Here is a 12,861-nt window from a genome sequence, read left to right as displayed (position 1 = left end):
GTGGGGGGGCACCGTAGAGGGGGCGGGGCCCACCACCACCTCATTATGCGACGTCATCAACCGTCGATATTAACGAATCTCAACCGCCCTCCCGCACGGTTCCCTCTAGCAAGATGGCGGCGATGCACTGCTTGGCGCGTGTTGGTGACGTCGCCTGCACGCGGTCTATATAAGGGACGGCAGCAGTCAGGGATCATTCGCGTTGAGTGTGGTTCGTTCCAGCACGAGTCTTGTATCGTGTTTACCTCCCCCACACACCCCACACACGCACACACACATCTCCCTCTCAACCACCCTCACCCTCCCCTAACATCCGTCATTATTATTAATCGCCGTGGCTCTTGATAATATCGCCGTCACCGCAGTTGCGCAGCATCGTTTACCGGTGGGGGGGTGGTGGTGGTGGTGGTGCAGCTTGTCGCAGCTGCCATGCACGACGCGTCGGACGACGACGAGGCCGAGAGCGCGGAGAACGCGGCGGCGGAGGCGGGCGAGTTGTGTGGGCAGCTGAGCAAGTGGACCAACTACCTGCTGGGCTGGCAGGGACGATGGGTGGCGGTGCGTGGAGGGACGCTCACGTACTGCCGCTCGGCCGACGAGAGCGAGTTTGGATGCCGCGGGGCCATTTGTCTGGCCAAGGCGCTCATCACGGTGAGCGAGTGTGTTCGATGATGGGATTAGCGTTGGGTTTGGTGTGGTGTCAGTCGAGTGAGTGATTTGGGTGGGTGGGTATCTGTTGTGTGGTGATGGGTGCTTGTGTTGTGTCCGCTTGAGTGGTGGTGCTAAACGGGGTACTCGTGTTACCCGCATCATGACGGTGGTATCGATATCGAGTGAGTGGCTGGTTTCATTATCGCACACACACACACACCCCCCTTGATGTATGTAGAACTTCTTTCGCACCGTACGTAGCCAGCCGTGTTAACCGGAGGTGCGTGCGGTGGGACAGGACAACAAACGAAACACAAAAAGCTGTTCTCAATAAATGCGTTTTCAATTTCGAAAATTGATACCACAACCACTTTGCGTATGTCACCATAATCCCGCTTGGACCACCACGAACAATACGCTGATGCACATGGAACCCGCATTATACGATAGCCAACATCTCTGACACCACATACACGCGGCACTGATATCACTGCTTCACAGCTTGGCATCATAGCCGATATACTACCACAACCACCAGGCTAATGTAACAACAACTCGGCTAATATGACCCCAGGTAACCTGGCAAAGGGACTTATCCGACTCCACAATCGTACGTAAAATGTATAATTTAACATAATTTCCACAACCACTCCTGCTCCCCCCACATCAATACAAGCAGCCACTCATTAAACGACGACCTCTTCAATTGTTTCGTAATGGTAAGGTGAGCTTGCGGCTAGTAATCCTTGTTAATACGTGTGGCATCGAGTTGGTCCGGTAATTTCTGCGGTAACTCACCAGCATCTTGCACCGATCTCTCCTGCCAAGGGAAACCCAAGGTTACATTTTAAAGTGAGTCATTGTGTTGCTATCCAAGCCCAAATCTGTTGTTTGTTAAAGCTTATCACTATGGTTTCAGATTTTTTTGTGCAATCACAGGCCACATTGTTTTTAGTCACGGGCGATGATTAATGTATTACTGGGATGCATGAAGGACACTGACAATGTCCGTCGGGGTTACCTGTACCTTCACCATACAGACTACGACGAAAACCTGTACATGTAACAGTAGCATTTTCAAGATGCCCAGTGCTTTTCACTGAAGAACTCTGCTTCTGTTGGCTAAAGGGCTCAGATAAGAGCACTTTACTATCGCCCTGCCTTCCAGCCATTAAGTACAGGTATTTGTTTGTTTTAGTAAGGCGCAAGGCATGCGCACAAATGTGTGTTTTCCGTCACTGTAATTGTCTTCTAATTCGCACCACCTGAGTTACTTTGCCTCCATGTAATAAGCAGCGAGAGTGAATTTGCAGCACCCACAGTCTCATCTGCTATCGGCTTAATAACCAAAGGTCTTGCTGGGGTTGATGGTCGTTATGGAAGCCGTTATCAACTTTGGCTGGTTAAGGCTGTTAAATTTCTCTTTGGATCCATAGCTGGTAATTCTGTAAATGCGGCTGCTTATTTTCACAGGCATTACAGAACACTTTCCAGGTTTTATTGCTGCTGTTAGGTTGTAGGGCAGCTACAATTCTCTTTACAGTTCTATACAGAACTGCAAACCAACTCTGCAATTCAAAGCAATAGGGTGGAAACCGCAGCAATATAATATACACACAGGAAATGAATACAATAAAGGAGAAGAGCTTGATGAGTGAAGCTTTTATTATCTGATACAGAAACGTTTAAAAGCCAAGTCGGTGTCACTTAATGAGGGGGGTTCTTCCTGCATGACTGAGTTTTACTTTCAATATCTGATCAGCAAAGGACAGACAGGATTTCTATGACGTTAAATCTGTTTAAAACTAAAAATGTAGGACCGCAAGAGGAAATTAACTGAAATTGCAATGGAAATTGTCATTACAAGACACGACTTTTCATGCAAATAGGGCTGCAGTCCTTGGCTAACGGGGCTTTATTTCTGTTTATCATGAGGAGCCATTCAACGCGCATGTGCATAGGAGCCGTAGAATGATTTTTGAAATGTTTCATGACATATTTGAGATGTGTTGCTCATTTCTCAACCTTGTGAATGTCATTTTAATACGGTCTCTGAAATTAATAGGATTTGAGAGAAAAGAACATTTTACATGTATTATGGTGGTGAAGATGCGAGCGCACTGGGCTTAAATCCCATGCACTCGGAGTTTAATTCCAGGTTACGGCAAACATCAGCAGCGAGTGATGCCAGAATCGGTGCCACCCTCCACACCTCCACCTTTGCCAATGTACACTGACCAGCGTGGTAAAGTATGGTAAAAAAAAAAACCATGACCGGCATGGTTTGGCGAGGCTTTCATCCATCAATGGACTGAGAATGTCTTTATTTTTTAAATAGTTTTTTGTTTTATGAAAACTATTGAGTAAACTTCCAAAGCCATTATTAGCGCAGTTTATATCGGCAACTTGAAGGATATATTTCACAATACACAGTAAAGAATTATCGTGAAGAGGCAATTTTACTTGGACATTGTATGTATGCTAAGCAATAATGACTAATTGAGGTTGAAATCATTGTTTCACGTTTCTTCACAAGCACACAATGCTCAAGTCACCACAGTGTCGACACATTCAGGTAAAATAAACTTATCAACTGGGTTTGTGATATCTCATTCAATTTTATAAAAAATATTGTAATTACCATCCAAATTACACCACGTGTCATAATGATGAGTTTTAAACTGCCCAGCAGATTCCTGGAACTCAAAAGAAACAAGTTTCAGGGAATTCTGTATCATATGAGACCATGGCACGCTTTTGCAAAACCATAATTACTGTGGAGATGAATGAGAAATATGCTCATTGTACAGAAGCCTTAATTGTGTTGTTTGAGTCAAATGCATAAATCATGTGATGAGCAGTAATTAAATGCATTTCTGCCTTTGTATATAAATATTTTTTGTATACCCACACCTGGATAAAGGCCTCCCCCACCGTGTGTGAGTCCAGGGGACTCGGACACGGTGGTGGAGTTAATGACACAGTCTATTGTAGATTGAAAGGTGGCACGCAGGACTGTCTTTTTTAATGTAAGACGTGACTGGGTATCGAACTTGAGTGGCCGGTTTTCTTCGTGTAGTGGACCAACCACTGCCACCCACCCAACTGCCAACATTTCGACTCCACACCCATCTAAATGATAAGCCATTTCGCTTTTGAAAAAAGAAGCTAATAGCTCAGTGGGCTTTAGCTGGTAAGATAAAAAAAAGTTTAGTTTTGTCTATTTTAGTGTAATTTATTTTACCTTTCCTATTGTTTTTTGTAACATTCGACCCACCCCTACTGAACATCTGTGAAAAATTGCTTTATAGCTCATTGGATTCCTCCAGTATAAATACATATTCAGATTGTGAAACAATTTCCTGCTTTGCTGCAGATCACCAACGTGTATGTGTATCCCATCTTTATTTAAAAAAAAGGCAGTTTACAATTGTTGAGTTCATATTGTACAAGGCGCTGCAGTCACATGTGACTTGTGCATCTCGTTTTATGAAAAGGCCTTGTGTATTTTTAAGTCACGTGAACTTCCAGAAGAAAATTAATTTAACCCTAACCCTGGCCATGATGCCAGCATACAGCAGTCCAATCCTTCTGAGGAGCGTTGCTAGTTTGACAGTTGCCGATAATGTTTAAGTCGCCAGGAAAAATGTCCCAATGACCCCTCCAAGCAACTCTCGGCTCTCTCCACGGCATTGTGGGTGCTCCTCATTGCTGGAGCCCGATATTGTTTCAAATAACTCTCGCTTGTCCGATTATTTTAGATGTCAAACTCTTCCGAGTATCGGTTCCGTTCCTAATCAGCTATTCGGAAAAAGACAAAAAATAGTTGGGGTTGGGGGAGGGGGAAGTCTTCCTATCTTCCCACTTGTGCCACTGGTTGGGAGGTGATGACCGGACGTTGGTAACGTCATTGGCGCCATCGGCCGTGGCACCCTGGCTGTGGCTTAGAGGGTTTTCCACCTTTGGCAGACAGCCTGTCTGGGACGCCTATCATTTTTAAATGTGCCCAAGTAATCCGTTACAATTTTACTTGACTTGTTCCAGCTCTCGTTTCAAATGATAATTTGTGGATTTATGTGGAGGCGAACACTGCTTTTAAACCCGCATGCACTCTTGCGACAAATGTGTGGTGAATTCCAGATCTTGTTGGCGATGTTTTTTTTAGTAAATCCTATGGCATGTGCTACAAATCCTGAGCATTATCGCTTAATCCAACTGTTTCATTAAGGTGCAAAAGCACAGTAAATATAATGTGTCTCGGGCGCCCCATGTTTTGGCACATGACGGATAAATTTGCTAAGTTGCAGTAAAGTGAGAATACACCATTAACGTTGTGTGATTCGGTAGACTCTGTTAGCGGCCTGATAACGTCCATGTGTTAGCTGTTGGACACGTACATGTTGATGTTGCCTGCAGCTTATTGATTTTTGTTATTATAAATTTTTTTCTCTGAACCACACATCACGTCTCCTATTCTTGTTCGCAAACCAGTCATTGATCTTGTTTCTGAGACGTAAGGCTGACACGTTAATTCATTCCTCACGCTTTTGCAGATACTGTTAATCATCTTATTTTTGTGAATGCCATTTTACCCGAAGTTTGTATCGTCTTTGAATTTCATCATGCACATACATTAAACACGAGTCTATACACATGCAGTGCTGTTTACAATGTTAAAGGTGTCTTGTTAGGCCTCAATGAAAAGTCCACAAAGGCATGTATTCATCTCCTCGGTTTACTTTCAGGATTCGATGTGTTATTAAAATGTTGATTGAAGTCCGTACAGTTTTTTTTTATCTTCAGACCTCTATGTACTGTTGGCTGAAGGCTTCCCCAAGCCGTCACTATCTCTGTATCTTGGCCTCGCAAAGCACAACAATTCATCCAGTTCTTGCACACAAACTGATTTCATTGCTCCGTGTCAGCGGTGGGCACCAACTCTTGCCTGTTCCTTCCTCTGGCTGCCGTTACGTCGGCAACCTCGACCACCGGCCCATCATCCCTTCCAACGACGTGTCCTACCAAAGCCCACTTGCCTTTCTGACCCATCAATGCGATGTGTCAAACTTGTATTTGTTATTTTAATCCACCTGATGGTTTTCCTGTCTCTCGTGTGTAATTCCAAGCATGCACCTCGACGTTCTTGCTAGACTGTCGATTTAGGAGTTTAGCAAAACAGTCATTGCAATCATCTGGAACTTACGTGACGGTACGGTGACATTCGAACCACGGGTTACGAGGGGCATGACTCGGCGCCGTCGGTGGGGGCGGCGGAGCTCCCGGTGGCGCCGATGGCCCTGTGTGCCATCGAGCACGTCCCGCTGGTTGCCAAGAACCCCCGTGCCAGTGACTCACTGTGGCACATCCGTATATTTCTGGCAACGTCTAATATGTTGTTGTAAAAATAACTGGGTCTCATAAAAAGCACAATTTGAATGTCCACGGGTTTATATTCAAATCGTTTCATTGCACTTTGTAACCATGTGACTTTCAGTAATAATTTTAATTAAAGATTCACTTAATTGCATGACGGGAACTGCAATCATGGAGAATCATTTTTTGACTGTAAATGTGTTTTCATTTACCGTTAAGCGCTTTGTCAATCTAATCCCGGATGAAGACCTCCCCATGCCATGCTGGTCACTGTGGATTGGGGCTAGGATCCGTTTGGATACCACTCCTTACACTGATAGCCATGGCCGTGGATCAAACTCTGGTTGCAAGGTGAATAGAAGGGGGGGTTGGGGTGGCGGACACTTTTACTTGACGATGAATACGTGCGCTCTGGTCGTGTCTTGTCTTGCAGCCCCACGAGTTTGACGAGTGCCGCTTTGACATCTCGGTCAACGACAGCGTGTGGTATTTCCGTGCGGAAGACCCTCAGCACCGGCAAATGTGGGTGGAGGCTCTGGAACATCACAAGGTGAGGCTGCAATTCATCGACGTCTATAGATGCACAAAAGGTGGCTTAAGAGGGCCCAATAGACAGGACGCCACTAACGATTTGCCTCACGGCAGTTCGATGGATTGCCATAATTTGGAGTTTCGATTCTTGTCTTGTTTTTGTTTTCTCATTTGTATCGTTTCTGGTTAGTTCAGTCTCGTTTGGTCCATGAGACTAAATGTGACGTTGATATATTTAATATGAAAAGTAGCTAAATATATTATGAATCATTGATTCACCCCACCGGAAGACGATGCATTTCACAAATTCAGGTTTCCGATGAGATTTAAGAAACTACCGTTTGTAACGTTGTAACGGTTATTTTATTTTGACAAACACGAATGCATCCATGTATCATGGGTGTAAGAATACATGTCAATCTATGAATTGATGCATCCCTTGCCTTCTAATAGTGCTCCGAGCCAGCACTGCTCAGATCCTGGGTTCCAATCTTGAGTTTCGGTCACCCGTGTCCTCGTATGGTGGAAAATGAAAACGCGGTGCAATCGGCCACGGAGTTCATGCCACGGCACTGGGAGAGACTGCACATTTAAGCTTCTGTAGGGTTGTCTTCGCACATTTCAATAAAGCAGACCTGCCGCTCGTACACAAGGCACAATCCCGGAGGGATTGGCTGTGCAAATTGGACCACGGACAAAGCCCGCTTGCCTTCCGGAGGTTACACTTGTACACGCTCCTCCCTACCAGATGCGTGTCTCTGGGCTGCGCCAGTCTATCGGTGTCAATACGAATACATTTTTAATTCGTATACCATCTAAATGTCACCGCAATCTCAAGAAAACGTACAGAAACGGTGTTCTCATGCATGCATTTTATAGTTGGTCGCGAGCGGAGGGGAAAAATAAGGAATGTCTTAATCGTGGACTTGGGCAGGGCCCCAACGACTGCTGTGTGCAGCTGTGGAGGAGGAGCGACCTCCCATTGAAAGGAGGTTCGTTGGTGGCTTCAACAGAATTTCTTGGTCACCGTTTGCATATGCAATGCCAGTACTTTTTACTCTCATTTCAATAATGTCCATCTCAATAATACTTGCTTATCGCTAAAATCATGTTATCTTGACCGACCCCATGACGACGAAAGCTGGCTGTAAGAAAAAGAAGACTCAAAGTGCGTTATCTGTCTGGGGTAAAGATTACTCTTGCAAATAATGGTGCAATATTTGAATTGTGCAGAGCGATGATACTGCCGTAAACCCAGGGATGTGAGTCCAGCAGTGTCTACCTATAAAGGTCATGCTTGTTTTTACTGTTGACAATCGGGCTAGGGAAGTAATAGAGAGAACACCCAGATTTGATCACATTGGTCACGTGGGGGGTGGGGGGGGGTTACTCAACCAGGGATTACATTCCTAAACGATGAGTGTGCATGGAGGAAGGATAACAGGCTGACTAATATGCCTTCTCAGCCAAACTACTAATCCGTATGCATGCGGGTCACTCGATTTTACATTTCGGTTGCACATGACATTACACCATCGTGGAGCTGCTGTGTAAACAACCCTTGCTTCTGGTATAAAAACACTCCAATAAACATGACTGCAGGCAGATAAATGGCTGGATGCAAGACATAGGAATCTAAAAAAAGGTAAACAAATATCTTTACATTCACACAGCTTGACATCCTGGGGGTCAATCGATGTGTGCGAGTCAATTTCCTTAAGCGAGGTGGTTTTGGTTTGACGCCAGTTGTGAGCGCTCTATATGGCGGTTCCTGTTTCTGCCACACCCGTGAACATCCATTACGCCGACGACGACGTTTTCTCCCCCCCCCCCCCCGCCAGGCCCTCCCTCCGTACCCCCTCCCACGTGCCCGTCTGTCGGCCGGCAGGGGCGCCCCCCGTTGCATTCCGCTCAATCCGCGTGCGGTGTTGCTGGCTTTTCACGCTGTGGACGGGACGATTGTTGGATGCGCGTCACATGTTGGCTACGCGTGGCGGCGCGTGCGCAATTTCACGCTCGCCTTCGTAATTCTGATGAATGCACTGGCACGTCCATGACTTCCAACAAGTGCTTGCTTATACAGCAGGCTGGCTCTCTTGCTGGTTATTCAACCGTGTTTTACTAAGTGTACAGATTTAACCCTTCCTGCGATTCGATGAATTGTCACCGTTTAGGATCTTGTTTTGATTCAGGAATGGATTTTTTTGTGCCCAGGTTTTGCTGCCTTGTGCGTGTTGTTGGAGTTATTCTTGCCTTTTTCAGTTTTGTTTGTTCCATTAGCCAAAATGTAACATGAGCATATCATCGCATGAGTTTCAGCTATTCCATATTTAACATGCACAATTTGAAGCGTGTGTCCTTGAGTGTAGGAATACATTTTTGCATTATGCCTGGTAAATAGTGTCAAAGCACGGAGCTGGCACAGCTGAGAGCCACTCATCATTAAAGTGACATCTCAAGTGCAGCGAGTTGATAATTTTGTGCTTTCTCGTCTGTGTTGTTTCTCATTTGATCTATCTCTTTTGTACAGCCTTATAGGCTTGCCAATTGTAACATTTGTATAATATTTCATAACTTGTGAATAATAGATACTTGCACGTCATTGTATATGTGCTTACCGAGCATAATAATCAATAGTGATGATAGATGAATCGCTACAAGGCGAGTTTTACAGATTCTAAACACTTGATGTTGTTTGGTAGGGTGGTATTTTAGCTTTAAGTAATTCTTTGTTCATTTCAGTTGTTTTTCTAAAAATAAAAGTATTCGTCGAGAAAGAAAGAATTTACAGTCCGTGGCCTGCTGACCTGATTCTATTTTCAAAGAAGTTATCCAGTTAATGTCTAGTCTACACACCATTCGTAATCATCATTATCATCAGCCATGCCGATAACTATGACCCACATATCCATTGTCCAAACCAAAAGGTGGCAAAGAGTAGAATGTGCAAGCACGCAGAAGCCATTCAGTTCAGTGGCCACCACGAGGCTCCTGTAATGGATATGCTGTGAGGAGGATGTTGTAATGGAGCGTTTTTTACCCAGCACTCCACTCCTAAGTGGTCAATGACTCATTACAAACGGGGCAGGGTGGTTGTGGTTGATAATGACCACTCGGGGAAGGCATCTTGTCAAACTCTGAAACCGTTTGTGACGTGAAGCTGCTGAAAGCTTGCTTAACTGGAATCCTGTCCATTGTTTATTTAATGGCCCTTGCCAGAACATGATGTGCAAGTAGGGAGGGGGGGGGGGGTCTCGTCATCGAAAATAAATAATAATGGATTACGTAACGATTTCAAAACAAAAAAGCGCTTCTCATAAGCTCCCGACTCGTGACGCTGCATCACGAGGCGATCATTATTCACAGCTGTGCAGTGCTAGTTTACAGCCGTGGCTGACCGATGCGTAAGCGCATACACACAAGTGATAAACACGATCGCCCGGGATGCACATCGTTAAAGTTGTTCCTTTATGCAAATACATTTTTTAAAACCGCTGTATTGTTCCCGCATGCGTTTGCGTTCTCTTCGTGGCTTTCCAACTCGCACACCCCAACGACTCTGTTCACCCCCTTTCCTTCCTGGCTCATTTCCTGCCGTGAGGCTGGGCACTGCCGGTACTAAAGACGATGATTCCTCTTGTGGGACTGCATGGGAATGAGTCGAAGCAAAGGTCAGGGGGTTGGCGAGGAATCACTGGGGCCCTATCGCTGGAAATGGAAAATGTCGAGCAGAAGTCTTGGACTGCATTTTGGCTCCGAGAACGGGCACGCAGTGATAGAAACGTTTGTTTTAGATTATGTCTGCCCTAAATTTCCACGTGATAAGCCAATTAGTTGAGCTATAATTTGTGGCCAGGTCGCTTCTGAAAAATAAGCTAATGGCTTGGTGGGCTTCACCTGGTAAAATAAAAATAGGTTAGTTTTACTTGATTTTTTTGCATGATTTGTTAACCTTTCCTATACTTTGCACTGCTATCGTATTTATTTTGTTTGTTGTAACGTTCTGACCCACCCCAAATGGACATCTGTGAAAAAGATCTCTATAGCTCATCGGATTCCTCCAGTATAAATAAATATTTAGATTCTGCTACATACGCTTGTCATTTCACTGGGTGACATTAATATTAATCTTTATTTAACCATGCTAAGACCCGGCTCAAGAGAGATTGATATCTTATTTCCAAAAGGGATCCTTGCAAGATGACAGCAGCTCGTCAGCTTCACAGAACACCTCCCCAATGAATTATACACAACGCATATTATATTAAAATAGAATAAAATATTAAAACTCATTAACAAAATAAATGATTTAAAATGTTCTCTAAAATGTCCCTTAAATCTGGAGCTACCCTCTTTTCCGCCCCCACCAGCCATCGTTGCTGTCGGGATCACCACATGGTATGCATGTTGAGGGCCTTGGTAATGTAAACGGAAGACGAAAAAACGTGGAAAGACTCGCTCATGAGTTGGCTTACAGCTTGGGCCAAATTTGTTTTGAACTGCAGGAGGTTGAGTGAATTTACTTGTGGCGCATGAGATTACGTAGAGGGTGTGTGCCCAGCACACTGTACGAGTTCGCAATGACTGCTGTGTTTTGTGTTGGCTCGTAGTGTGTTGGCCTATATTTGAGTTGTCCAGTAGTGCAAGACGCATCTCCTCAATTTTTCCACAAGCCTTGAGCACTTTCCCACAAGATTAAGCGAGGGGGCTGCGCTTGTGTACATCTTTGTTTTGGCTCGTTAGACCGTGGGAGATCTGTACGATGCATTCTCGTGGGACACTGGATGTGAGTGTGTTTGCACATGAGAATGTTGCTATGTACGTGCACAAAGTGATGGTGCAGTGGTCTGTGCACTACCCTCAGTACCCAGTTACTTGACTTAGACTCCCGACCATGGCTCGTGAGTGGTATCAGAACTTGTTCCTGGTTCAACTGAGCCCTTAAATGAGCATCTGGTTCAGTGTTTAAACTTTGCCACTGCGGAGACTGGCGGTCGGGCATTGTGCTGGCTATGCCATCCCCTCGTGTGCTGTGATGGCCTTAATAGGTATACGCTAACAGCACATACACCAATGGTATACATGGCTATAGGGCGAGTCTTTGTCTTCATGGTTTACAGCTGCAGACAGAATCGGGGTATGGATCCGAGTCCAGCCTCCGGCGTCACGGCTCCATGCTGTCACTCACTTCCGGGGCGAGTGGTTTCTCAACCACATCCACCTCCTCCTTCAAGGTGGGCCCCCCAACATCACGATCCCACCATTGCTGGCAATTCCGACGTTCGTATTTCTCGACTGCAGGCAAAATGACGATGTGATGTTCGTCATCCTGACGATTGCGCCATCGGGTAACTGCACACTGCTATCGACCAAATGCTGCGACAACACCTGAGAACTTCGTGGGCCGCACGTGTTTTGTTTGATCAATTCTCAGAAGGGGCTGGGGCTGCGGGAGAAACTTGCGGAAATGGAGACCTTCCGGGACATCCTCTGCCGGCAAGTGGACACGCTCCAGAAGTACTTTGACGTCTGCGCGGACGCGGTGTCAAAGGACGAGCTGAGCCGAGACAGAGGTGACACTTGCCAGCGTGTGTCATTTTGTTGTTGTTTTTCCTTTCCCTCCTGTCAGCTCAAGAGTGGCAATGTGGTTCAATGAACTCTCCCTATCTTTGTCATTCACTAGCTTTGTTGCTTCGGTCAAACTTGCACTCTTTCCTTCAATGTCATTCTTCTACATCAGCGGCTGTGTGACAGAAACGCAGTGAGCAAAAGCCACAGACTTTACGAGTTTGTGACAGGCTGAATGAGACTGTGGCTCAAGGCAGCACTGGGCAGAATGTCTGGATATTATTTATATTATATATATATTTAAAACGTTGGTGATTTTTTTCCATGTACTTTATTCCAATTGTGCTTTCGGCATCATTTCAGCAGACGAGTCCCTTTGGATCTCTCTCACAGCAGTGCAGCCCTTCATATTTGAGAATGGCCCATGGAGGCAGAGCTACTTCGGAGATCCCTTCAAAGCGACCTCTGATCCACACAGTATAGGGCAAGACATTCCCACCTGCTATGCCGTATGAGAGGCATATACATCTCTTGACGGTTACACCGATAATAATTTCATTCTCGGATTGGGAATTTATCCAGATTGAGTTCAGAACCAAATTGAATGCCTTTGCTTTTTTGTGTGCAGTCATTGGTGACTGGCCAGGCTAAGACTAGCTATCAACTCCCTACACTTGGCAACGTGTAGGTTTTCTGCCTAGATTTGAACCCAGGCTCTTAGTGGTGCCAGTTTAGTAA

The 12,861-nt window shown here is 45.4% G+C and overlaps 1 protein-coding gene across 1 annotated transcript in view; it reads left to right on the top strand.

Moving 5' to 3' along the window:
• The first annotated feature begins 194 nt into the window (after nt 1-194).
• Nucleotides 195-12,861, top strand: part of CERT1 (ceramide transporter 1) — a 30,269-nt gene continuing 17,602 nt past the window's right edge. Inside the window, exons 1-4 of the mRNA XM_061570576.1 lie at nt 195-651; nt 6,458-6,574; nt 11,676-11,789; nt 11,990-12,128. Of these exons, the coding sequence (XP_061426560.1) occupies nt 430-651; nt 6,458-6,574; nt 11,676-11,789; nt 11,990-12,128 (592 nt within the window). The 5' untranslated portion in view covers nt 195-429. The remainder of the gene's footprint in view (nt 652-6,457; nt 6,575-11,675; nt 11,790-11,989; nt 12,129-12,861) is intronic.

Source organism: Lethenteron reissneri, chromosome 46 (assembly GCF_015708825.2).
Source record: "Lethenteron reissneri isolate LAM-NWPU_2019-01 chromosome 46, ASM1570882v1, whole genome shotgun sequence".
Classification (NCBI taxonomy): domain Eukaryota; kingdom Metazoa; phylum Chordata; class Hyperoartia; order Petromyzontiformes; family Petromyzontidae; genus Lethenteron; species Lethenteron reissneri.
Note: the sequence above shows the minus strand (reverse complement) of the source record. Positions and strands in the feature narration are given on the sequence as shown.